Source organism: Nyctibius grandis, chromosome 1 (assembly GCF_013368605.1).
Source record: "Nyctibius grandis isolate bNycGra1 chromosome 1, bNycGra1.pri, whole genome shotgun sequence".
In the NCBI taxonomy this organism is placed as follows: domain Eukaryota; kingdom Metazoa; phylum Chordata; class Aves; order Nyctibiiformes; family Nyctibiidae; genus Nyctibius; species Nyctibius grandis.
This window is the reverse complement of record NC_090658.1, coordinates 126419878-126446517: the sequence shown is the minus strand read 5'-3', so window position 1 is coordinate 126446517 and position 26640 is coordinate 126419878. Positions and strand designations below refer to the sequence as shown.

At 36.6% G+C, this 26640-nt stretch overlaps 1 protein-coding gene across 1 annotated transcript in view; it reads left to right on the top strand.

Moving 5' to 3' along the window:
* The window catches only part of CD2AP (CD2 associated protein), an 89126-nt gene extending 67524 nt beyond the window's left edge, over positions 1-21602 (top strand). The window contains exons 10-18 of the mRNA XM_068397679.1: positions 2337-2373; positions 2758-2820; positions 6079-6238; positions 8405-8547; positions 14883-14998; positions 16107-16193; positions 16762-16946; positions 18103-18166; positions 19313-21602. Of these exons, the coding sequence (XP_068253780.1) occupies positions 2337-2373; positions 2758-2820; positions 6079-6238; positions 8405-8547; positions 14883-14998; positions 16107-16193; positions 16762-16946; positions 18103-18166; positions 19313-19354 (897 nt within the window). The 3' untranslated portion in view covers positions 19355-21602. The remainder of the gene's footprint in view (positions 1-2336; positions 2374-2757; positions 2821-6078; positions 6239-8404; positions 8548-14882; positions 14999-16106; positions 16194-16761; positions 16947-18102; positions 18167-19312) is intronic.
* Positions 21603-26640: the final 5038 nt, after the last annotated feature.

Genomic DNA, 26640 nt, shown 5'->3' with positions numbered 1-26640 from the left:
ATAAAAGACTTCACAGCACTTTATGCTGCTTAAAATATTAATACAGTTGTGGCAGTTTTTAACTTTGTCTTGTATTAGCTATATCAAAGAGGAAAGATTTAAAGGTTAATGCTTGTGTTAAAACTTCTCCTTAAATATTAAACTGAGACGTGTTTTTCCAGATTAACTGTAATTAATGAGGATGATTACATCATATAGAAAAGGATATAGTTCTGATAACATGATGTTATGTGTAACTGATTACTGAATTAAACCTTACTGTTTTGAAAGGAGGTAAGTAGGTCTCTTCCATCTGTAGTCCTATAAGTAACTATGATTGCAAAATGCTGAATGACCCCTCTGGGACCGACAGGGATTGTTCCATGTTAAGACTTGCCAGTAGGTTGCAGTGCGTTAAGGATAACCTCTGGGTGGGATCTAGAAATATTTTTTTTCCACCATCTCGTGTGCTAACTTAAGAAATCCATGTTTTTGTGTGGTACTCCTTGGTCTTGTAATTTGGTTCTTATTTTATAATTTTTTTGTTGAGATTAGTATGATGTGTTGGTTCTGACAAGTTTACGTAGCAAAGATGGTTGTGTTAATTCATGAACATGCATCATCCCCAGATGAGATGGATTCAGCTCCAGATCAGGACATCTAAATGTTGAAGCCTGTACCTCAGCAGAACAGAGTTTCAGACTTTCATGGTAATTTAGTGCCATTTGATCTGGAATTGGAGACATTCACAGAGAATTGCTAGATACAACCCGACAGATAGTTAATAACTTAGTATTTAGCCTTAGTTACCTAACATACACAGAAAGTCTAGTTACTCCAAGTCAGCGTTTTCTTTTCAAATCAATTCTCAGCTTTGCAAGGAAGGCATAAATGCTGTAACAGACAACTACCTTGATTTGAGGGGTGGGTAGGTAGTATCACTCTTTTCCAATACACAATTGCTCCCTTGAGAGAGAGAAAAAAATTGTTCTTTTACCATAAACAATGTTTCCTGTAGACAGACCTTGCTTTGATCCTTTATTCTGCTTTGTGTAGTGTGTCTCAGTACAGGGATTCACCTTGCACTGAGGAGCTTTGAAATTAAAGGCATTGGTTGGCTGATAATTGTAATCAGCTATTTGATATCGACTTAATAAAAACACAGATCAGAGTCATACAACTGGAAGTCGATGCTGAACTTCCAGTGTTATTGTTTTTGATACAGGCAGCAGTGCTACACAGCTGGATAATATATTTGCTTTTTTGGGAAGCACAAAGTATGCTTGCTTAATTACATTTCACTTGTCAGAATAAAATCTTTCTGCATTAAGAGCAGCTTATTCAATAGCGGTCGGGGCACAGAAGTGAAATCCATCCATAGCAACTGTTTCAAAAATACCCACTACCAGGCATTTTAGGAGTGTATTAGACTGAGCCCATACAATTTCAGCAGTGTTTGTATGAAAAAAAGGGTGTTTTTGTAGGGTTTTGTGATCAGTGAGTCTTGTCCTTAGTACAGCCACAAAGACACCTCTTCTAGAGCATTTTCATGAATCAGATTCTGAGGATGAAGTGGTTTGAGATGTCTGTCCTGACAGGTGCCAGTACTCCTTCAACAGGAGAGAGAGTCAAATTCAATTTTACCAGTTTAAGGAAAGTAACAAGTGACTGTGTTTGAAAATAGAGTTATTTTCAGTGTACAAACTGTGGCACCATAATGCTTTGTAAATTTTTAATGGCTAGAGTAATTTGTCCATCTTTCCTCCTTAAATATACAGTGATAAAGCAGCTCAAAACAATGTTTTTCATGTAACTTCAGTGTTCATGTTGCAAACGCTGCTATTTTTTTCTTACACTGTTGTATTTAGAAGTCAATTAATTGAAACAGTTCTTCTGATACTTAATTTAGAACCTTTTTTTTTTCCAGTGAAAGTGATCATTTTGAGTTCAAAAATTTGCCTGATTACTCTCTTAAATTTGCGTTGTACTAAGATTGAGGTTTACACACTGCAATTAAAATGGGTGCGATCAGAGCAATTCTTTGGACTAGAAAAGATGTAATTCTTAGTTTTTACTTCTTAGTACCTCTACTCATGCATATTGCTGAAGCACTGATCTGATTTGAAGAAACCTGCATTTCATTCCTCTTTTTGCAACCGGTTGTCTGGGAGATATCAGAGGAAGTCCTCCAGTTCTCTGTGTATCTGTGAATTGATTGCCTCCTTTGTGAAATACTTTGAAATCAGCTAGTAAACAAGCTAGACATTACAGTATGCAAAACAAAACACAGATAAGTCTGTCTTTGATAGAGAGTATCTGTTTATTTATTTGACTTTTTTTTTTTTTGCATTTTGCAGAAGCCAAAGAAACCTCCGCCTCCAGTTAAAACTCCAGGTACGTAGTATAGATATATGGTGGTACGTGTCTGAGGAAATACTAAATTTCAGAAGCAATTAATGACTTCAAAAGAAAATTCAGAAGTAGCTTTGTATTTCCTAGTAATGCAGCCACACGTAGTCACACTTTGAGGTTTCCTTTTTTATGCTTTATGTATTATGCTGCTGCTATATATTTTTCAAAATTATGATGGAGCCTACTTTGGAAACATTTTAGTGAGGGCCTACAGTTTGCTGGACTCAAATGAGTGTTTATAAATGGCATTACAGTACTTGCAAAGCAGAAAATACAAACACAAATTGGTGTATGTCGTATTTTTAGTTAGTGACTAAGGTAATTAAAGCTCTCTGAGAACTGTCTATGGTTTGTTTTTGCATTCAGCTCCAAAGCCTGAATTGCCAACTGTAGAGAAGAAATTCCCTTCTTTGAGGCCTGAAGAAAAAGGTAAAAAAAGTTTTCTCCATAGTGAATTTTGGACTATGCTCTTGTAAACTAGTTACAGTTTTTAGCTTGGCTGCTCTGTGCAATAGGTGTTTGGAAGACATCATACAGATTCTCTTGATACCATCTACTGAAGTTCTCATGTCTATCATGTAATGGAAATGTGTTTAGAGTGAATAGAAGAACAACTACACTTTTATGAAATGTGTGTTTCTTGTTATTGCATTACGTTCTGAAAAATGTTTATTGCACTGCATAATAATATAGTTACTATTTAATTCATTTAAATATGCTTCTGTGACAGGACTGCAATTTTGAATAGTAAGTTATTAGAAATGAAAATGTTTGTTGCTGCTTCTGAATGTTCTGGCCAAGTCAGTCTCTGATGAAAAATATTTTTGAAAGAAATACATGGAACAGTTACAAGACTCCTTAGACAGATGTTGCAGTCACAATGCTCAGAAATCGAGATATCTTGTCCTGTTAATTCTTGCTATGTTCCATGTTTTCCAGTTCCACAGAATTTGGAGATGTTTACCACTTTATTCTTAAAATTTAAAGGACACCTTCAGAAGAAAAGCTGCTATTACCCAAACGCATTTCTAAAATGCTTCTTTTCATATTTAAAAAACTTGCCAAGTCAAACTGTTAAACTGTTTTGATTGTGTTAAAAGTCAGCAGCTTAAACAAACGTGCTGGTTTGTTCTTAAAGAAGAAATTCTGATGTTACTGCAGCTTAAGCATATCACAAAAACATACTCTGCTCTGCAAATAGTGAACTGTGGCTGACCATGGCTAAGCAGCATTTCAACAAGTGAGCCTGCTCCATGGGTTTCTTGGCCTCCTTGGGCAGTTTTTATAACCTACATTTCAAACAAAGCACGTTCTCACGTGTTTTGTATGAAGAATATTTGTTAAAACCAGCTATGTTTCCTCTGCATGTGAGTGAACAAATTGTTTTTATCTGTTGGAACAGTATCTTCAGGTGTGAATTGAGATGAACTGTTTGATTCTAGAAATTTTGATCACTTGGCTCTTTATAAGTTTAATTTAAGCTGAAGTAAGTTTTAATTTTAGACTGGTTCTCTTTGTGTGATGGTGTTAACCTTTGCATAGCTGACTTCAACTGTTTGTGGAGGAATATAGAAAAAAAATATTGAGTGACACCATTTAAAATGCTTAGGAACATGAAAGCTGCTGAAAAATTAAGTAAGGTAGGGAACCATCCTTTACTGTGGTACACGAAATGATGGAGGATAATTTTGTCTTGTATTCAGTTGAAGGTTGGGTCTTAAAAGTTACTTATTTAGATAGCAGTCTTGTTTTACTAGAAGAAACGCTCATGTATCAGTGCAGTTTTATTTGTGGAAAAATAACCATGTTGATACTAGTGATTAAATTTATGAAGTATAAAATTGTACTGTAATTAGTTTTCAGAAAAAAAATATTAATTGAGCAGCTCTAATCACAAGCTATCAAACCATGTAATTTTTTAATGCTTATTGAGAGACTAATAAATCTGCCTTTAATTGCAATCAAAAATTGATCAAAAATTAAAAGCAATACTCCTATAAGCATTTCTGTATTTACAGTGAAGGATTCTTAGTAGTATCATATAGAAATTTTTGTCCACTTGTAAATGTCTTCAGATTAGTATTTTTATTTTCATTATTAAACTGCTCATTTTTAGCCAACCCTTGTCTTTTTCATTGCGGAGCAAAATCAAAAAAAAGAGCCATGCCATTTTGTCCCACAGAATCGTCCAGTTTCTGTGCTCGTGGTGAATCGTGACCCTTGGTATTAACTTTTTCCACTTAGCTGTGGACGGTTTTTATATTCAGATTTTGAGTGGGAGTAATTGAAGGGAAAACTGACAGATGATAATTCAAGAATACAATCTGATGACAGCATTTTTTTCTGCCCTGTTTATGAACTCACTTATTCTTAAAAAACAAAAGACGTCAACTTGTGTTCAGCATAGCTAAAATAAAGCTAATTGATTTTCGGTAATACTGACTGCTGTTGGGCATTTAAAATTTAAATCTTGAATACAGGATCAGTAGGCAGAGGTGGCTGGCACTGGGAACAGGCTGTTTTACAGGGACAGCCAGCACCACCACGTGGCAAAAACCTTCCACTGCCGTATTGTAATTTTTTTAACTCCATCCTAAGAGAGACTGGAAGGGGATGCCAACCAGTTTAAGTTTTTTGTTCATATCCAGCGGCTGCGGGACTTGTCCAAAGGAAGTCAGTCATAGACCTGGCACTTCAGGCACTTAGCTGGGATGGAGCTGAACCAAATTTCCAACCCTACCCCCAAATCTATAGCATATGTAAACATTAGACCAATGCTTGGTTACAAGGAAAGTAGTAGAAGGAGAATATGGGGGCAACCAAAGCTGAGGGTCAGTCTCTCCATCCCAATTTACTGATTTACTGCCCTAACTGTAAAGGACTATAACTGCTTACTGTAACGTAACAATAATCTTTTAAATCCCCAGTGCTTTATGCATGCCTGGCTGAGCTGTAGCATAGTTTTACCAGGAGAAGTAGCAGGTACACTCTGGATATCCCACAAGGTGTGATTGGGGAACATAGGTTGAAGACTACTCAACTAACAGTTATGAAGCAGCTTGAGTTTTTCAGTGCCACGTGTTATATGGCAGCTTCTCTGGATGGTATTCAATTAGATGATGCAGTCATTAAACAATAAACATAACTTTTTGTTTTGTTTGATTTTTCCATACTTAATCTGTATCTTGAATGTGTAGGAAGATAGAGGTTATCTAAAATAAATTTAGTCATTCAGATAAGTATTAATTTTTTCTCCTTTTTTCCATAGATAAATTATGCTGTTTTGTATGTATGAAGAAGTCTAGCTACAACAAAATAAAAAAAACAAGCTCTACCTTTTTAAGAGGAGATAAGGTGAATTCATAGAAGAGGGAAAGCAGCAGCAGTACAGAGAGATTTTTGGTTCTTAGCTGTCATTTGCAGTGCAATAATGTGAATCCATAATTTCTTACTACTGTTTCATGTTACTAGAAAGACATTTTGCTTACTTTAACATAATGTTTTGTAAGTTCAGGTAAGTAGTTTGTGTGTTTTGATAAGGTATCCCTTCAGACACTTGTATATCTGTTTTTCACTTTGATCTTCAAAGAAAGTATTTCTGACAGCAGTTGCTATCGAATTGATTAACATTGTAAGAATTCTAGACAACATGGGTTTTTAAAATGTTATGGTGACTTATTTTGTCAGATGAAAAAGGAGCTTTGGATCAGAAGCCTTTGAAGCCACAAGCTCCTCAAGTACCACCCAAGAAGCCTATTCCTCCAAGCAAGACTAACAGCTTACTGAGAGCAGGGCTTCTGCACCCAAAACGTCCAGATAAACCTGTTTTGCCATCATCTGTATCCAAGTCAGTATAACTTAAATTGTATACACCAAGTATATTTTATTTGGTTTGTTGTTCAATCTTCCTTCATGGATGAGGTGGGAAGAAACATGCGTTTCAAGGGTGAAAAGGGTGCAAGGATAAGTTTTTCCCTACACCTACCAGTGTCTTGATTCTTGAAGTCTTTATCAATGTGAACTTATAACTTTCTAATTCTTTGAGACATTGAATCCATCTCAGAGTAAATACTACAACATAACTAACCATGGGGCAGGTGGAGTTACAAATGTGTGGGCTGCTTTGCTTTAAGCCTGCCCCATAATGAAGAAGTTGTAGCTACAGTAGCCATATGGTGTAAAAGAATCTGTGGATGTGGCACTTGAGAATTACTGTGTTAGAAAAAACCTGAAGATTTGAGCTGCATCAACGTTCAATGTTTCAGTACTTTATATAGAGTAAGATAGACGAAAAGGAAGAGTTGAGCACAGTTAGTACCTGTGATAAAGATACTCGATGTAGCTCATGTGCTTTTCTGGGGAAGAAAGCACTTACTACATAGCCACATCCAGTCTCTGCCTTGAGTATTCTCAGTTGAGTTACTGGACAAATAGGGAGGGTAATAGCAAGTAATCTTTCACTTTTTCTTTTAGGTCCACTTCTAATTTTTTTTTTCTCATGAGTTTGTAAGAATTATTTATTTTATTAAAAGACTGGTTTTGCATCAGTACAATCCCCAACACATAGTTTCCCTTTCTGCCTCCGTCAAAGTATTTACCAGATCCTTACCCAAAACTGTAGTTAAACTGCTGATGGGTAACTATCCCTTTGGGATGTTTAGTTGACGTGAAAGAACCATGAGAAAGTAAAGTCATGATGAACTTGGCCTTGTACAAATAAAGGAGCAGACAGCTGCTGCATCAAAGAGCTTGCATCTTAAATACCTGCAAAGATACAGGGTGGCAGCAGGCATGTGTCAAGGTTTATCTTTTTTTACAGCAGGTCCTGTATAGCTGAACCAAAAGGAAGAATATCTAAAGGGAGAAGACAGTGAGGAGGTGGGCAGTGGGGAAAGGGAATGTGGGTAAGGCACATACTTTGGACGGTTGACTCCAACAGAGGACAATCTAGGCAGAGCTGCCTCTGATCCCACCCTGCACAACCCTCGAACATTGGATGCCCGACTGAAGAGTTAGACCATTGCCACTTTACTTCTGTTTAGGTTTCCAGTATGTAATTGTGTTCTATCACTTGGTATTTTGGAGTTTTCCAAGTAAAGATTTTTTTTTTTTTTAAAAAAAACACAAGTACTGTTCGTCTCCCTCATTTTAGAAAATAATTATGGATATAAAGGGGTACACATGCAGTTAAATAGAGGTCTGTAGTAAACTGTGGTCCTTTAAAAACTGAAAACTTTAAAACTTAGGTGTATTTAAATATGTTTAAATGTCTGAAAGTATAACATTGATATAGGAAGATAAGGCTGCTATCTCTTTTTCTACTGCAGTAAGACTTCCAAATAAAGGATTTGGGAGATGAGTTAATGACAGAGACACATTGCAGCTGACAACTGATCCATTTTTTCAACTTTATTTTTATGCTGTGGCATAAATGATGGCAAGAATTGTAAAGGAAAATGTCATCTCTTCTTTCTGTGTGTGTGTTTCTTTTGGTGAGGTTTTTTTTTTGTCCCTGGATGATGTGACCAGACATACAAAGAATGCATGGTAGAATAAAAGCCATATATACAAAGTACTTTCTGGGTACAGAATAAAGAAATAACTTGTTCTTGGCAGCTTTTTTCTTTACAGCAAAATTTTCATATCAAGGAGTCTGAGTATGTTTCTGAATAATTCAAGAGATATTACTGAAGGTGCTATTCAGCTCTCTTGTTACCTCTTGCACTGAAGTGTAATATTTTAGATTTAAGTGCAAAAATGTGCCCTGTAGTAAAAGTTTTGGATTATTTTTACAAGGGGATTGTATATGTTTGACAACTCTGCAGGAGCTGGAACAGAAAAATTGGCTTTTATAGGATTAGAATTGCTCTCTAAAATACTTGATTTTAAGCAAGGCTTTAGAAAATTATAAAATCTACTGAAATTTTTCAGTTTACTTCTAATTCTTGGTATGTTTCAGTTGCAAACTATTTAATGTCTTGACTAGGTATATCTTGTTTTTTTCTTACTACAGATCTAATGGCGAAGTTGTTTCTCTTCGACCAAAATCTGAAGTTGAGCCAGTAGCAAAACCAAAGTTAGACTCTGAACCATTACCACTTAGACCAAAATCAGTAGAGGTAGATTCACTTCTGATAAAGAGCTCTAAAGAATCAGGTAAGAAAAGAATAAATGTTCTTTTGGGTCTTTCTGTTTGGATTGCAGTATTTTACGAGGTTAGAATAAGCTTTTTAAGTAATTTACTCAAAATGCCATGGAGTGTGATTATGCCTGTGCAGTAGAAAGTATATTTTTTTAGAACTGCTGTAGTATCTGAAGGTAAGAGTCAGCAAGTGATGAACAGATGTCAGTAGGCTGTTTGGAGGTAGCTGATGAGCTCTGTATTGTAACAGATGACAGGAAGGGAGAAACATAGGTAATGGTTTGTTCTTCTAATTTGAAAGCATGTTTTTTTGCTGCTGCTTTTATCTTGTGTTTTTATTAAATTGTTTTCCTTACTGACTGGTTCTGTTCTGCTCTTGCATTTCAGATAACTTTTGCTTTTCTAGCTAATTTGTGTATTTTTAGTAATGCCATTACCTTCAGCATTCTGTGGTTAAGTTCATAGCTATTGTAGATTATGACTTTATCATAACTTAAATTTGGGCCAGCATGGAGCATTGAACATTTGAATTTCATGCTTATGGCTTTGCTTAATGCACCTGGAGCCAAACCTGGCATCTCCTTTAAATCTAAATTTGTCCAGTAAAACCCTTGATACTGGTTAAAACACCCACATTGATGAACAGGCTCTCTGAGCTATATAGTTACCTTTTGTCCTTTACTGACAGTGCAACTGATTTCAGTCCTCCGTGTGCCTCTTAGGCAGAGATCATCTGCTGTGGGCATATTTTTTTAAACTCTAAATTATTTTTGTTGTATGATTATCCACTGCCAAAAAGCTTTAGTGAATTGTACCTGTGGTGTTTGGCTTGCATATCTCAAATGCAGCCTTTCATCTCAGAAAAGATTTCAGTAGTAATACATTTTGAAATAGTATAACTTGATTTTTTTTTTTTAGGCCAGTTAGGTTGTAGAATAGTTGGTCCTAAAGTGTAATGAATTCATCTGGGAGATAAAAATAATGCATTTAAAAAACTGAAGCAGTTTATGAATAGAAAAAAGTACTACTGATTTTTCCATTAAGCATTTTAAAATGTGCTTCTAAGCTTGAATGCTCTGTATGAGGAAAGGTTAGTTCTGAACTGAGCACATTTTTCTGAGCCACAAAAAGCTGGACTTCAACAGGTATTGAAATATCCTGGAAATATTACAAATATTATTAGTGTTACTCTAAAGTATTTATAAGTTTGGTTTTTTTTATTCCCCAGTAAAATCTGTGCATATGCTGTGATATGCCTTGTTTTAAAGATTTTGAATTGGCAGTTTAACTGTTGCCTCATTGAAAGATGAATTTGAATGAGGGTACAGAAGAAAAACTTTCAGGCCAAAGTAAGTTGAGAGATGAAAGAGCGATGCACAACTTAGCCTTAAAAATGTAAGCCTTGTCCTACTACTCCCATGTTTATCTCTAGGACTGTGCTAGATGTGTTACTCTATAGCATAGTATCATTGATCCCGAGGAAGAAGCTCCCCATGAAACAGATGGACTCTTTTTAATTTAGGTGCAATTATCTTGACATCATTAATAATCCGAGTGGCAACACAGTAGCTATGATATTAGGTATTCATAGGTATAAAAAACCAGATTTTATACAGGTTTAGAAAAAAAAATCTATGAGTTCTGATTTGCTAACATAAGATTTTAAAGGCTCATGGAGAAATTAAAGCTTTTAATACCTAGATGGGGCAGGGGACAGGGTGCATAACAAGCAAGTGGGTGAGATCTGTTTAGTGGTCCTTGTTTGGTGCAGAGCAAGCAAAAGAGGCTCAGGCAGTCCGTGCAGGGATGCAGCACTGACAGTGTCAAGGAGCTGCTGTTTAAGGAAAGTTTCAAAAATCCTGTTACGTGAAACTGCCCTTGTTTAAAACAATCTGCGTAAGTCATTTGTTTTACTACTCTTGTGAAAAGAGACTAGTCCAAACTCCTGCCACTAAAATGTTATGAATCTCATGCTTTATGTCCCCGTATGCATTCTGCTGCTAAAGACTTAATACTTCATGCAGCAACTAAGGCTATATAAAGCTCCAAGGATGTTGGGTCCTTATATGAAGTTTAAGATTGTTTAATCTTACAAGAACTAGAATGGATACTAAAACATGGGGGAAAATGTATAACTGGGGTTGGCAACTGCATTACCAGAGTCTCTCTTTTTTTTTTCTTGTTTTTTGTTTGTTTGTTTGTTTTTTTCCCCCCCTTTAGATTGAGATCCTGAAGTGAATGAATTTTTAGAAAACCAATTTCTTTAAGTATAGGTCTTTTTTTTTTTTTTTTAACTTAGTTTGACCACGAAGTGTGGTGTAGCTTGAGCCACTTTCAATTTAGCCTAAGGCGAAGCTGTAAATATTCTGTATCTACAGGAAAAAACGACCCACCCCATACCAAAATTAGGCCCCCAGCCATCAGATAAGGACAAATACTCAAAAGCATTCAGAAACATTGATCATGTTGAAATACCTCCTATTGAAGCTTTATTTGAAAAATATAGCATAAATGTTTCTCTGTTCAATTAGAATTAAAGTACTGTGAAAGACTAAAGCTGTAATACTAGCATGTTGAACATGTAAAGCGATTCTGTTTCTTCTACAAATGTTTCTTTTTCCTGCTTTGTAAAATAATTTTTTTGTTCAGAATCTTTTTCTAGACATTCCTCTCCTCGACTTTTCTTTCCAGATTTTGTTTCCTATCCTGTTTGCCATGTTTCCCTTCTTACGTGTCAGGAAATTACCCTACCCTTCTCCATTTTGGTAAGATAACAATCTCTAAGGAAATCCAAATGCTTTATGCCATACACATAGCCTCTTCTTAACGTCATAAGCATAATTTTCAGTTGCAGTTATTGATACTAAAGTTTTTGGGTTTCAATTTAAAATGCTTTTTTTGTTTGTTTGAATGCTTGTTTTCCTTAGCTGTTAAAGAAGGAATAAAAAAAAGATAATTAAAACAATACAGTCCAGCTATTGATAAGCCAAACCTAGTGTTTATAGCGAAATGTGTTCAATACTTATAGCACTTCTGGTGTATGTAGGTTGAATGGCTTTATCTTCCTGTACACACAAATTATGCAATTATGAGGCCTTTGGGCACTGAATCTACTAGTGTTGGCTATTTAGTATCATAAGTCTTGTAAAATAGTATTTTTGAAAGTTAACGTGTTAGTCATATGCTTAATTGTAGCAAATACCTTACTATTGCTCGACTGCAAATTTGAAATATTCTAAAGCTTATATCTGTCCCCTGCATTTTTGGGGCGCAATCTCAGCACGACCAGTAGCAGGAAAAAGGACTGTCATCTTCTCTTACTCTGCAGATTAATATGAGGTCTGTCTTCGAAAATATTGGATACGTTTCACTTCTAATATGGGTTTTTAAACCCCAGCCACATGAGATGTTGGAACCATAATTTCTTTAGACACCCCTTCAGCTTTGCTTCTTTTTGTGAAGGCTTTTTAAGACAAACTGGTATGAAGGCACTTGAAGCGTTCACAAATCTTAACAAAACCTCTCACCTAATTGTATCTGTTAAAGCTCCTAACAGTTCTGAAATGTATGGATCCATGTTAAGCTGGCAGAAGACACATTTCTAATAGTCTGTCCTGAGTAACTATTTAAGCTTAGTTCATCTTTCTAGAAAGAAAGATGCACTCGCTCAGCCTTAAAATCTTTTGACTCAAATTATCCCCAGATGTATGGTATTGCTTTTTTGGCACTATGATGGGATTTCCTTTAACAATTACTCACAGGCTGTCTGTAAGAAAGTTAATTGATAAATCGCTTTACTGATTGAAATGAGTGTAAATTGTGAACTTTCAGTGGGTTTCATCTGTATCTCTGTTGATTTCAGTGGAGACAAGCTTTCTCCTAAGATAATTAAGTATGCTTTTTAAAAAGAAAAACAAACAAACTCCCCAAATCCACAACAAAACTAACAAACAAAACTACCACCACCAAAACCACAAACCCTAATCCCCACCAGCCTGTGTTTTGATTTCTTCCCTATACCAAAGCAACAACATGGAAAGGTAAAAAGAAAATTACAAGTACAGACAGAATTCCCTTTGACTGTAATGTGCTGGTAATATTTTAATGCTGAGCAATTGTCTCAGGTGTAGCAATTTCCTTTAGAAGCTCTTACAGATAGAAAAAACGTCCTGGCTTTAGTGTCATCCCACCATCTATCTTTAAATCATATACAATTCCAAGACTGTAGTAGTCTTCATCTTCAAGCCTTGTCAAATACTGTGTTTTTTTCAGAAGTACACATTCTTCTTTATATGTTCTTAATGTTCTTCATATTCTTAATATGCCTGATGTTTACTTTATTCATGGAGACAGGGCTGGCATTACAATCATAATAGCAATTCAATTTACAGTTCTTATTTAAATTTACTGCCAGATGATTTGTCATTTCTGCAGAATGACAAAAGGAGGATAATTTACAGGCAACAATTACTGAGATGGGGGAAAGGGCATATATAATTTTTTTCCTGCCTTCTTGTTATCTTTTTAATAATACCTAACTAACGCAAATCCTGATTTACATTTTGGCATGGGTTAGTGCTCTGGGATTACTGATGATTGAGTAAAGAACATGAAGATATACCCCTTGGTCACTGTTGCTTGACTTCTAAGTTAAATATTTTATTGGCACAGACTACAACAGAAATACCTTCATAGTTATTTGTTTCTCCCTCACCCTCTTTTCCGTCAGCCGCTTGCCGTTCATCACTCTTCTGTTTCTTCGTCTTTTGTTTTTCTTCCCCGCTTTTTTTAATTGCAAATATGATTACATGTTTACAAAACACTGTCTTTACATTCTCTTTAATAACATGAAAAAGCAGCAAACCTGATTGGTAACAGTGTTATAAAAGCTTGCATTTCAACAAGGGAACAGAAGATGAAGTAGATGATGTGTAGGTAAGTTCAGGGACGTCCGAAAGATGTGAATATTTTAAGAACTTCAAGGATAGTAACGCAGAGTAGAAGACATTAAAATCAGTTAAAACATTCAGAGGAAAGCTTAGTTCCTACAGGTATAAATTAGTTTTGACTAAGCATGAGTAAAACTTGGAGTAATCAGATGATTTTAAGTCATCCAAACACTGAAGTGGCATGAATGGTCTTGGCCCGGTGTTCTTAGGGCTTTTTTTCTTATCTGACCTCTTGCTGTAGCTTCAAAATGAATGAGAAAATAGGGAAAGAAAGCATCATAGCTTCTGTTTGATAAATCATAATGTCATGTAAAAATCAGGGATTAAAAAAAAAATAAATTCCAACAACAAAACAAAACACCCCCCCAAGCCCAAACCCCAAACCTTGAATGTTAATTTTGGTGTGCATATAAATGCTGTGTGGCATTTTAGTTAAACATTTATAGAGTCTCTAGAATAAGTCTAATGACTTTGTGTTGTAAAATCACATATAATATAATATCCATAACCTTATGTCAGTGCTTAAATCAAAAACCTATCTCATTGCATATCTGTTGGCAGGTAAGTATTATTGTTATTTTTGTGGGGAAACAGTTAAGAAGTCCAGTTGTTAACGAGGTGAACTACTTCTGCTATTAGATTTGATATGTTCTGTTCTTCCTATTAATAAATTTTTTCCTAAGATTGCCTCTTCCCATAGTATGTAAAGAATTTTTACTGATCTAAGAGGGAGTTTACCTAGAGCTATGAGCATAAAGAGACTAATCAGCAAAGAGATCTGTATGATTTAATAAAGTATGAGAATAGAGATTTGAAATGTTTTACTACAGACTTTATGAAGTTGTATATTTTCTTTAGAGAAAGTACTGCATATGAAAAAACCTCCCTGCACAGAAAAATTTGTAGTTAATATCTTGTTAACTTACTTTCATGAACCTGTGGACATGTACTTTACCATGTTGCTTTTATTTTTGTGTTAGTCACTAAACTTGTATTTTCATGCTTTCCCTGCAAGTTTAGCAACAAGAAAATGTGCTGTCTTAAGTAGTTGAATATGGCACCTCTCAAAAAAAGTCATAAATGTATTTTTCTCCAGATAGTGGTTAGATCTGTTTTATGTAGTGCTGCTTCTGTTGAGAACTTGAATTTAAATGCTAGTTGAATTAACTCTTAATATTTTTCAAGAGGGAAAATTTGATTTCCCAGATATGCCAAAGTCATGTAGTTGTTTCATATGGCTTGTGTGGTATATGCTGAAAATCTTTGAAACAGTAAGAATTCTGATAAATTCTTTTTTCTTTTTTTTTTATTTAAGGAAAAAAGTGATAAAAAAGTGATAAAAAAGTACGCAGCAAAACCTTCTGGTCTTGATGGTTGTCTGTGTTTTCATCTTCTTCTAGATCTGTTAAGCTTTGATGATGTAATAGCTACCTCAGATAATCTATCACACCCCACTGCAAACCGACCCAAGATGCCTGGTAGGAGGCTGCCCTCACGTTTCAATAGCAGTTGTCCTGTGAGTATATTGGGTGTGTTTTCGTAGTAGTGAACTCAGAACTAACTTCCCAGGAAACAGGATTGCACTGGGAAGGAGACTATAGACTATTCCTATAGACTTCGTCTACAGGAATATCCATTCCCAGAAGGGAAGTGTATGTAAGAGAAACAATACAACTGCGTTGCAGCTGCAGAAGTCTTTCTGTTCTGTGGGGTATTGCTGCAGTAAGTACTCAGCTCTTCTAGCATCACTGATGATGAAACGGGTGGTGTACATAGACACAACTCTGAAAGTGTCTTTAGTGCCTTACAAGCCTAACAATATATAGTCTTTGGCCATGACAAATTTGTAATTTAGAATCATAGAATCATAGAATGGTTTGGGTTGGAAGGGACCTTAAAGATCATCTAGTTCCAACCCCCCTGCCACAGGCAGGGACACCTTCCACTAGACCAGGTTGCTCAAAGCCTCATCCAACCTGGCCTTAAACACTGCCAGGGAGGGGGCAGCCACAGCTTTAATGTTGCTGCAATATGGGACTCATGATCTCATGTGCTAAGACATGAGATTGTCAGAGCATGAGAACCAGGTGGTGCAGAGTCCTTGAAATCAATTTACGTCATCGCATGTTGTATAGTTTAGTCATGCCAGTTACCATCTACAGTTACTGCCTGTTAATGTTGTTTGTGTTTTACGGAAGCACCTACAGGCTCCCAAAAGCATCAAGGACGTAAGTACTCCAGAGATGCTTGAAAATCCTGCTCAAGATTCCAATGTTTGATTTAAATTCAGATGAATGAGTATTGTGGGGAAGGAAAGTTCACAGGATCACAGAATCAATCAGGTTGGAAGAGACCTCTGGGATCATCGAGTCCAACCGTTGCCCTGACACCACCCTGTCAACTAGACCATGGCACTAAGTGCCATGTCCAGTCTTTTCTTAAACACATCCACAGATGGTGACTGGCAGGGAAAGAAAACCATGGTAGTCTAGCAATTTAAGTTTGGGGTTTTTTTTTTCTTTTTTCTATTGCATCTTTACAAATGTGACAATTCTTTTATTTGCTTTTACATTTTTTTTTTTAATTCTGAAAACCTTTTCATTTTTTTATGAATGGTTTACCAGGCAAGTCAAAATATGAGTCCAGAAAAAAATTTGAAGGTGCAGAAAGAAGAAGAAAGTGCCAAACCAAAGCCAGTTGAAATGAAAAAGGTATGATACCAAGGAGCTAGAGGAGTACCAGGTAGCTAGGTGTTCTGTTCATCCTGCTCGTGTTTCCAGTTTAGACTGATGCAACCACCTAAATGCAAATGATTGTATTTAAATGCAAGTGAGCAATGCCATTTAGTGTAAAGTTCGTATTATTATAAATTTTAGTATAAAGTTCATCAGTTCTGATGAGAACTTGTATCAGGTAGCATGAAACCATGGTATCATTTCCCAGATAAATGTCATGTCTGCTCAGCCTTTTAGTCTCCTGACAGCCAGAACAACTGAGCATATCAGAAAGGTGCACAAAAGTTTTTTTTATAATGAACCAATGGGCTCCATTAAATCATTTTTTTTTTCAGTGACTAGAGGAACTTCAGGGAAATGCTTAATAAAGAGCTGTATAAAATAACTGTATCTCATGTAATACAGTAGCCCATTTGAATTGGACCTTTTGAGTAGAAAATTAAGGGAATTTGTGCACATGTAGCTCCCATAACAGTACAACCTGTATGCTGTAAGTATTCAGTAAGATTTCATTTCTTAGCTTTCTACTGATGTATTTTTTCAGCCATCTGCATTCAGTTCACCAATTCCATCTTCATCTCAGAGACCAAGTTCTGTTATACTCAACTTCCTTCCTGGAGACATCCAGCTTAAAGGAGAGGCAGATAATGAAAAAATCTCTGTGGAAGAGCTCAGGACTCAGATTAATGAGTTGATGGGTTTAGTAGATGCACTGAAGAAAGAACATGGGTAAATATTATCCTTCTCAATCTTCATAAGGATATATAGACATCTTCCAAATGTCTTGAATGCCAAACTTCTTAATAAAAAAAATGGCTGTTCTATATTAATATTAATTCAGAATGTCTTTCTTTAGAAGTTGGTCCAACTAGATGTCCTAAATACGTACAAATTTTATGTCAGTATTTTTGGAATTTGTAAACCTTTTTTCCTTCCTACTTTGTGCTCCTGCATTCATTACAGGTTTTGAAATATTTCTTAAACAGTACTTTCACCGTATGGAAAAGTAGATAATTTTTGTGGTATTTAACATAAGTACATATGCTGGCCTTGTGTAACACTGCACACAAGTAATTGCAGTATTGACATGGCTGGTAGTAGGGAAAGATATTACTGAGCTCTACAAATTGGTGATCATAGTGGCCTCATCACCTGTGTGCATGTGGGTAGGGTTGTGTTTGGAGAATGATGTAGAACTAAAATGGAACTGATGTTTGAGTAAATGTAGTAAAGACCAATCTGCAGGAAATTTACCTTTCCTGGTTTTAGTTTTACAGCACAGACATTCATTTTGGCACGATTTAAATGATGACTCGTGCTAACCAAACCGACTTCTAGAGTGACCTCTTGAGAGGTTATAAAGCAGCAGGATCAGTTGGTCTCCAAAGCAAACTAGTAAATTATGAGTTCTGGAGATTAATGAACTAGTTCTTCTGCGAATTGATTATAATTCTTAGCGCTTTCTTGCCTGAACATACTTATGAAACAAAGCATGTTTTAGGAACTTTCTATTCTAAAGAATTTCTGTTCTCTAGGTAGAAGTTGCCGGGTTATTTTAGCTTAAATTCAACTCTCCGAGTAAAATAACAGTACAAAATTTTAAGTTGCCTACTTAAAATTGTGATTAGAAATTAGCGATAGGTGCATAGTGATAGGTAAGAAGTGTTGGGAGTTGGTGGAGGATTGTGGTTCAACAGATTTGAGTACAAGTTCACTAGTGGGCATGTACTTACATGTAAGTTTTATTTATAAGATGTAGCATCGGACAGTTGTTATGTGAATTCCTTTTGTAAAATTTAAACAAGGCCTGTACTTCTTGTTCTCAGTAATGGGAATTTTTTTTCCCCCCTCTAACTTGTGTTTCTGATATCTTAACTACTGTTAGGAGGGAACTGGAAAAACTAAAGAAGGATTTGGAAGAAGAGAAGCTGTTGCGAAGTAATCTAGAGGTAATGTTAGCAATTTGAGGGGGGAGGGAAGCTTAGAAGTACGTAGGCAGCGTTCTGGAATTTGATGCCACAGGAAAGTCTTAACAAACCTGCTCGACCTTTTTTGTATTGCTGTGTTACTGTGTGGTTGAATGAGTGCCTCACGAGGCAGTTGAATGTATATAGAAGATTCATCTTAGCTTAGTTTTCTTTATCTGCAAAATTATTTTTAACAATACCTATGGGTGTTGGGATGTGAGTTCAGTTTGCTGTTGCTAGATTCTGCTCTTTGCTAAAACTGTGTCCAACTGGATATGTTCCAAGAGAGAAGATTAACACTTGCTTTTGTAAGACTTGAAGGACAAATTTACTTTATGTAATCTAAAGAAAAACAAGGCAAAAGTAAACTTTCCTAAATTTTTTATGAACTGTTTAAATATTAAGTGGATAATTTGCCAAAAGAACAGAACGCATCTGAAAAATTTCCTTATGAATGAACGCCACTTCTCTGAATTTGTCGATGAAGAAGGCTACCTGCATTACAATATGATGCCATTAAGTAGTTAGTAGGATGAACTCACTGTAGAAAATTGTTTCGGTCTGGTACAAAAGGGCATTTTATTTGTGAAATAGTACTTCTTATTAACTACAAGGCTACTTTAGGAACTTGAGAAGAACTTCTGGTAAGTCCTCTTTGTAATGCGTCTCTAAACAATCAATGAAGTTGCCTTAAATATGCACTGGGGATGAGGAGGAGGTAACTTCCATGTATCCTCTAAATCCATTTGAAGAAATACAAATTAATCATGGCACGGTATTTTGTATGAAGGCTCCTTTAGGAAGTTAGTCTGAGGTGATGATGCAGCGTTACACGGGGACAAGTGATTCCACAGCCCAGCTTTGTCTGCTTTATTCAGAATGAGTTTATCCAACAAGATGTACCAGAACCATAGGCAAATTTTTAATAATTTTAAATTCTTGTTTGTTTAGCAATATAGTAGTATAAAATCAACTGTAAATATTGAGCTGTCAGCTGCTTCTATGTTACGATTTTATTTACTTAAGTGTCTTTGAAATGTAACAGTTATAGTTTTGGTGAAAGCTCTGAAGACTAGATTATTGCTACTTTAATACTGACTCTCTCTTTTCAAAATGTCCATTTTCCAGCTTGAAATAGAAAAATTGAGGAAAGCAGTGATGTCTCCATGAGACAGCTATGGACTCAATGTTTTTAACTCACCGGGAATTCAAAGCTGAACACAAGGAGAACTGACTCTTATTTCATAATAATGGATGCTGGTGTTCTACAGTCGTAAAGAAAAAAAATATAGTAAAAAAAGGAATATAGTCTTTTATTCAGAGAGATAAGAAAACAAAAAAAGAATAATGGTGTAATTTTTTTGCCAATATAAAAGAGGCCTTATTTCTTACTGTGCTGGAATTGCAGACCTTATTTTTTGGTTTGCTTGAAAATACTACTGAATATGTATAGAAAGGAGAGGGAATTCTTAATAGATTTTTATTGAATACCTGTAGCTTAATTTTTAAAGAGATCTATACTATAAATAGGGTGATCTATCCTTACAACTAATCTGTAAAATAGTCTATTGGGAGGGATGAAATAACTGTATTGTAATTGTAGTCACTACTTTTCCCCTACACAAAAAGGAATATATGATATTTGTGTAATTTTGGCAGTCTTACCCAGGGTTATGCTGTTGTGCCTGTCTGCAGTGAGAATATTAATAATATGCTCTTTGTAAGTTGAGTAATGAGATAGGAATTTGTTAATGCAATGAAGCAGGTGAAACTCCTATGCATTGTAGTAAGAATGAATGATCTAATCTGAGTAGTTTAGCAGAACATTTTGTCACTTGCACTATTGGATTAAAAAGGGATTTAGGACTGAATCATGAAGTTATGACAAAATTTGCATTTTGTGGTTTTAAAAGTTAGAAATACAGGGAAAAAAAGGCTAGAATCCAGTCTTAACTCAGCCTGTTGTGCCTAAAATATTACAGCATACAGCATGAAAAAGTAAACCTTAAGTCACAATGTCTGTGCTTATGTGTATCTAAACTGAAGTCATCAGTCTTTCTAGTGGTTAAATACGCATCTTGATCTGTTTTCACAATAGTCAGGTTTTGTTTATAATATGTCTCCAAATAAATCCCTTTGGAACTTTGATACTCTCGAAAGGTCTCAATATTTATATATTTATGCCATAAACGTTCTCAGTATATTGTGTACCTCTAAATTTAATAACATCTTTGTATTTTAATGAGTGATTGGAACAATTGCTTTGACAGCATTGTGCTGGTTGGTGTCCAAGACGGTCTTTCACGTTTTATGGAAAACAGTTGAAGTCTTGTGGATTGCCATTATCTTTAACCCCTGAGCTTCCCACAGTGCACCAGAATAATATACAAATTATATGCAAAGTGGTGTGAGACATTGGTATTTATTGCTGTGTTCATTTGATTAAAGAATTAAAAAATATACAGCTTTAGAAAGCCAGTCAAATGCATTACTTCTGTTAATAATCATCTTATATCCTTTTTGTGTACTAGAATTTAAATGACGAAAAGATGCCACATAGCTTGACAATTTCAACAGTAAGAGAAGAAAAGTTTCTATTCATGGGAGTAGTCATAAATATAGCAATTATTTAGTATGTCACTTGAGCAAGTGACGTGAAAGTGTTACTTCTTGAGAGTATACTTTTTCCACAGCATCATAAAATACAAACATCAAAAAGTCAATTGGAGGATGTTTGTCAGTTGCTGATTTAAATTGTTCATAAAATTTGATTAATATACTATGCAGGTATTAGGTAACATTTGCTAATAAGCTGATTCAATATTAATACATTTAACTTTTAATTGCCCAGATGCATCACAAATGAAGACTTGAGCCAGATCTTTATATTGAGGAATAATGTGCAGCATTAATGCTTCTCATCAGACACTAAACTCTTATTTAGAATTCAGACCTTTAAGTCAGGTGATGAAAAGCAAGAATTGAGCCTAATGGAATAGTCAATTTTGTTATACAAGCTCTTCACTGTGATTAGAGCATGAAACAAACCTTGAAATGGATTGCTCTACAGAAATTCTGTCTGCATGTTAGCTTGTAGCAGACGAACAGAACAAGACAATCGGTTAAAACCACAAATGAAAGGTGTTCGTTATTTAATGGCCTTTGTTCGCTATAGCAATAAATGACCCAAGTGCAATGACTTGATTAAATAAAACCCTCCTTTAAAAGTCGCTGCTATGAGTATTTTTAGCCATAAAGAAGTTGCCCTGATACATGTCTGTTTTGTCTTCAGCTAGTGTTATGTACTAGAGTGGAGGGGGAGAGGGTAATGGTTTTGAAGACATTCCACAGTACAAGTTCCTAAAAGCAGTATGCTTCACTGACTTGTTTACCGGTGCTGTAAAATGATGCATGCTATCCAAACTCAGCAAATAAAACAAGTTTAAAAACCTGTTGAAATGTCTGCTCAGTTCTGTTCAGGAATGTTTCGTATGCGGTTAGATTCTTTGCAGGAGGAGTTTGGGGGGTGGGAACAAAGTGTATTATTATTATTTATATAGTCCCCCTTTGAGGCTTTCACTGGGATGCTCTGGTTCCTGACTGTCGGGGTGGCTTAGGATCCAAACAGTTGGAAAGCTTACTGGTTTTCTTTGCAAGTGTAACTGGGAATCTTAACTTCCCCCCCCCCCCCCTTTTTTTTTCCTGTTGGTCCATATTGAACTGACCTTACTGTGCATTTTCAGAGCCTTTTTCTAAGATCCCTGTTGCCACTCAGTAACGTGGATAAAATGCATGTTTGAATCACTTCTTAAATATATAGTGAAGAACTGGAGACTGAGAGTATGGCATGTTTAAAAGGAGTATGGATGAGGGAAAAGGCAAATGAAGAACAGGACGACAGAAGGGCATTTTTAGACTGCGAGGTTTTTATTCAATCTTCATAACATTCTCTAAAAAGCTTTTGTTTGCATACAAGGTACAGTTTTCAAACAAAAAAATTACAGGTCTACTTATTTTCTTTTTAATTTATTTAAACAATCACCATCTAGATAACATTTTTCATTAATGTTGCTTCAGAGGAATGAAGTCTCTGATGAAAACTTGTAATACATTGCAAGGTTTGACTTTGAGCAAAGTATCGAAGTTTTAAATAAATGCCTTGTATTCATTAAAGTCATAAATTAGCAGAAGTCTGTTAACTCTTTCCAAAGGAAATAGTAGAAACAGGTTTTCACGGCTACCTTACTTTTGGCTGCTATTAAAGTTCTCTCAGATGTTCCTGATTGCTGACAGTTTGCTTTCTCAGAGCAGTGTCAACGCAGCTGGTCATATATCTTGGGTAATTGGATTTTGCAAGTGCTGAAAAGACAAACCCCTCCCTTTTGTGTGCCTAGGCACATACCTCCCAGCTTGAAGAATGCAAACAGCCTTGACCAGCTTGTGAAGCTGTTGTTGATGTATGCCAGCCTTTGTGTCTGTCAGAGGACTATTGTATAGGTTGAGGAGGTGTTTGAGAATCAAGGGGTATTCAGTCTTGCCATCGTAGCAAAAGTTCAGGGGAGTGTGTAGAAGCACAACTCGAGGTGATTAGAGGAAGAAGCCTTTTAACGCAGGTGTCCATACCTTGACATGATCTGATCTTTGGCCCTTTACTTCTGACTTAAAGGGTTGCTAAGGTGTCACGTTTTCACAGAATCACAGAATCACAGAATGTTAGGGATTGGAAGGGACCTCGAAAGATCATCTAGTCCAATCCCCCTGCCGGAGCAGGATTGCCTAGACCATATCACATAGGAACGCGTCCAGGCGGGTTTTGAATGTCTCCAGAGAAGGAGACTCCACAACCTCTCTGGGCAGCCTGTTCCAGTGTTCGGTCACCCTCACCGTAAAGAAGTTTTTCCTCATATTTAAGTGGAACCTCCTGTGTTCCAGCTTGCACCCATTGCCCCTTGTCCTGTCAAGGGATGTCACTGAGAAGACAGTTTTAATTCATCTCTACCCAGTACTGTATCAAGAGCAAGTCATTCAACCTCAGGTAGGTTGTGTTGGCTGTGTCTAATTGGGCTTGGCTTAATTCCTCCTTGATACCAATGTGAGGTGCAAGGCTGGCTGTATCAAAACAGGACAGTAGATAATGCCTCCCTTTAGGCTAGGACTGGAGACCTACCTTGTGGCTGAGGACTGGCTGAAGTTGTGGTAGCAGACAAAACGACATTACTTCAGGAAACCGTATAAGCTCATGACAAACATATTGCAGGACTGTGGAAAAAAAACTGGTGACCAGAGCTCTTCTGAAGCAGCCCTGTGAGCAGAAAGCGTGTTAGGAATTGCTCTTGTGTTATGATAAACTACTCGCTGTAAATTACTGGCTGTTGGGGATCCTCAGAAAGGAGGAATGGAGCTGAAACAATATTGAGAGAGCCAACACTAAACATGGTACAAGATCAGACAAGTCTCACCCCTTACCATGGGTGCAGCCTGTAAAGAAAATATTACTTGCTCATTGAGCTTTTTAGCTGCACAAGATATTGTCAGTAGTGTCATCTTTGATTTATGAAGAGTAATGCATTAACTTGACCAGATTTTGATAATGAATTTTTTTTTTTTCTTTAAAGTCTAGAAGTTCTGTTAAATACGGAAGAGCAGAACATGCCTCCACCACCAGGAGGACAGGTACAAACCACGCAGGTGTGATTAATCGGTCTGGACTCCTGGCAAAGGTGGCAGTCTGGTGGTTTTGTGGGTGTGTTGGTAACTTGTTTTGTCATTTTGCAGTGCAATACCTTTATTGTCACCTGCAGGTTCCTCAGTGTTAATCCAGTCAGACAAGAAAAGAAGCAGGCTGATGGCCAAGGTTATTTCTTCATGGGAAAACTCTAAATGAATCAGAGCACCCAAGCAACGCTGGGCAAGACCGTAAGAGTGAGACTGGGGCACAATGGCAGCAGATGAATGGTTAGACGCTTGCCGGTGATACCTTGAGGATCTCTGTCTTGATTTTGCTTACAGCAGAACCCAGACTTCTGAAAACAGTAAGTACTATCACAAAATAACATCTTTCCAGAACTGCTTGAAAAAACTATCAGTGGTCTGTGAAATTGGCTCACTTGCAATCTAAAATGCACTTAACTGCCCAGGCTGGATTTACTTTGTACTTATTTTCTCAGTTTTGTATTCTCCTTACATTTGTGTAAATTATTAGATATCTTATTTATCCTCTGATCTTTTTTGCTCATGGTTTTGTGATTTGTCGCTAATCACAGTATTGTCACCTTTAAGAAAATATGAAATTTTCTTATAGCTGAAATTACTGTAAAGATCACTCTCCTCTCAGAACTTGCTTTACTTAAATTCACATTTTCCAATTGTGATTCCTTCAAAAATACAACTTGTACCATTCTGTATAATTAAGAGCTTTAATTTTTATGCTCGGATGACCATGTTGGAGACCTTAAAGTCTCCTTCTGCAGCATTTTCAACTTGCTACATAGCAATGGCAAGTGACCACATTATGGTGGTTTATTGAGTTTTAAGCTAGCCATGTAGCCATTCAAGCCCTAAAAACAATAGATCAGGTTATGTAATAATGGATTTAATATTTTTTAAAAATGTTAAATACAATACAAGATTGCAGCATTTGGGAAAATACATTTGTCTAGCTAATTATGACAAGCCTAGTGTAAATTTTTGTTTTGCACAATATGTGCTTGTAATTTTTGTGCAGGATACCTTTCCCCATAAACTTTATAGTTTGTCTTCTGGAGTAGTGGAGAAGGGAAAACTGTGACCCCAGGTGATGGAGACCTTGGGTCCACCAGCCTGGGGATGTAGTTCCCACAGTTGTCGCTGCTTGAGCTGAGCCCTCCGGTAGCTGTGACCACGCGGGGCCAGCCTGCCTTGCAATGTGTCCTGCCAGAAGTTAAAAGCAAGAAAGTGCTTGGGATAGAGGAAAGGAAGGATAGTTTTGTAGGGTTTTACAAAGCACACTGATTTAAAACCAACAGAAGTCACAGAGTAGGGGCTTTGAATTTAAGGCTATGATACGTTAACCAACATATGGATTAACAAAGGACAGTTTATCTTTTTTTACTGTTTTAAGAGGCTCTTTTCTCTCTAGTAGCCACTTGTCTAGGCACTCACTCCTCACTCTTTCCCTTGGTGAGGGCTTTGCCTCTCCTGGAGTGCTGTGACAGAATGAAATGAGCTGGAGAAGGTGGATCAGCAGCTGGTGACAATCTCTTTGAGTTGGGTGGGAGATAGATACCTGAGGGTATGGAAGTGTCCTTTTACTAGAAAGTCCCTTCCACGTGAAAGGGTTTTGACAGCTCATCTTCTCGTGTGCCTGTGCCCTGATGGAGCAGAAAGCTCTGGAAGAGGAGAGTAACATGTTTACAGCTGCTTAGAAAAGGAGGCAAAGTTAACAGCCTGGTGCTCCTGCCATTGCCCTTTAAATGTGAATGAATCCCAGCAAGGTTGGGGGCATGGAGGGGCAAGGTGTTCTTCATCCACAGGATGATTTTCAAAAACCGTCAAGTTTCTAACTGTGGTGTCTTGGATTAACAGCTCAGTTGCTCTTTATGGACCTTTTTCAAAAAAAAATGTGCATGGCCTGAGTTTGGACCAGGACATCCCTGTCTGATACCCTGCATTCACACTCTGTGTTCCTGTTAATGGCAGTAGATAGTTTGTGATTAGATGTATATCATCCACTATCTAAAGTACCATAACTGGATGCTTTGGAGGGAGAGAAATGGCTGTATGTGCTTTCACATGGGCTTATGTCAGTACATCCATGATTTTTCCCTAAAGTGACAGTGACTTGCTGCTATGTTACTTGTTTTGCTCTAAGTTTCTGTTGCTGCATCATAGTTACCTTGGCACATTCTTGAGTGGTGAGACTGGGTGGTTTCCATGATGAGTCAAGCAACGTGGGCCAGTATCTCGGTGAGCCTTAGATACCTGGAGCTGTCCTAGATTTCTGCCTCACTTAAAGGTAACAGCCCTGGGTGGAGTTACATCAGTGATTAAATACAAAATGAATGTGAATTAATTAATGATGAAACATGATGAGCTCAAGGATTCCCAGCTGTGAGATGGAATTAGGGCTAGGAGCATACAATAAGCATTTAATGACTGCAGAAATCAGAAAAGAATTTGATACAATCCTTTGCCTCAAACCTGTAGGTGTTTTCCAGCCACATCCCATTCTTCAACAATATTGATCCGAGTCTTTGGTTCACGTCTCTTTATCCACTTTATTTCCTTAGGAGAGCTAATGGTTACTAGCTTTAAACCCAGAAAATGCTTTTATTAATATCCGTTAAGTACAAGAGGCTGATGCGAGGTTCTCCTTTAGAGCTAACTTAGAAATTCAGTGCGTCAGTCTAGTTCTTCCTTTTATGATCTTTTCATAATTAAGTAATAAACCTGTGGATCTCAAAATACAGTAAGGTGAA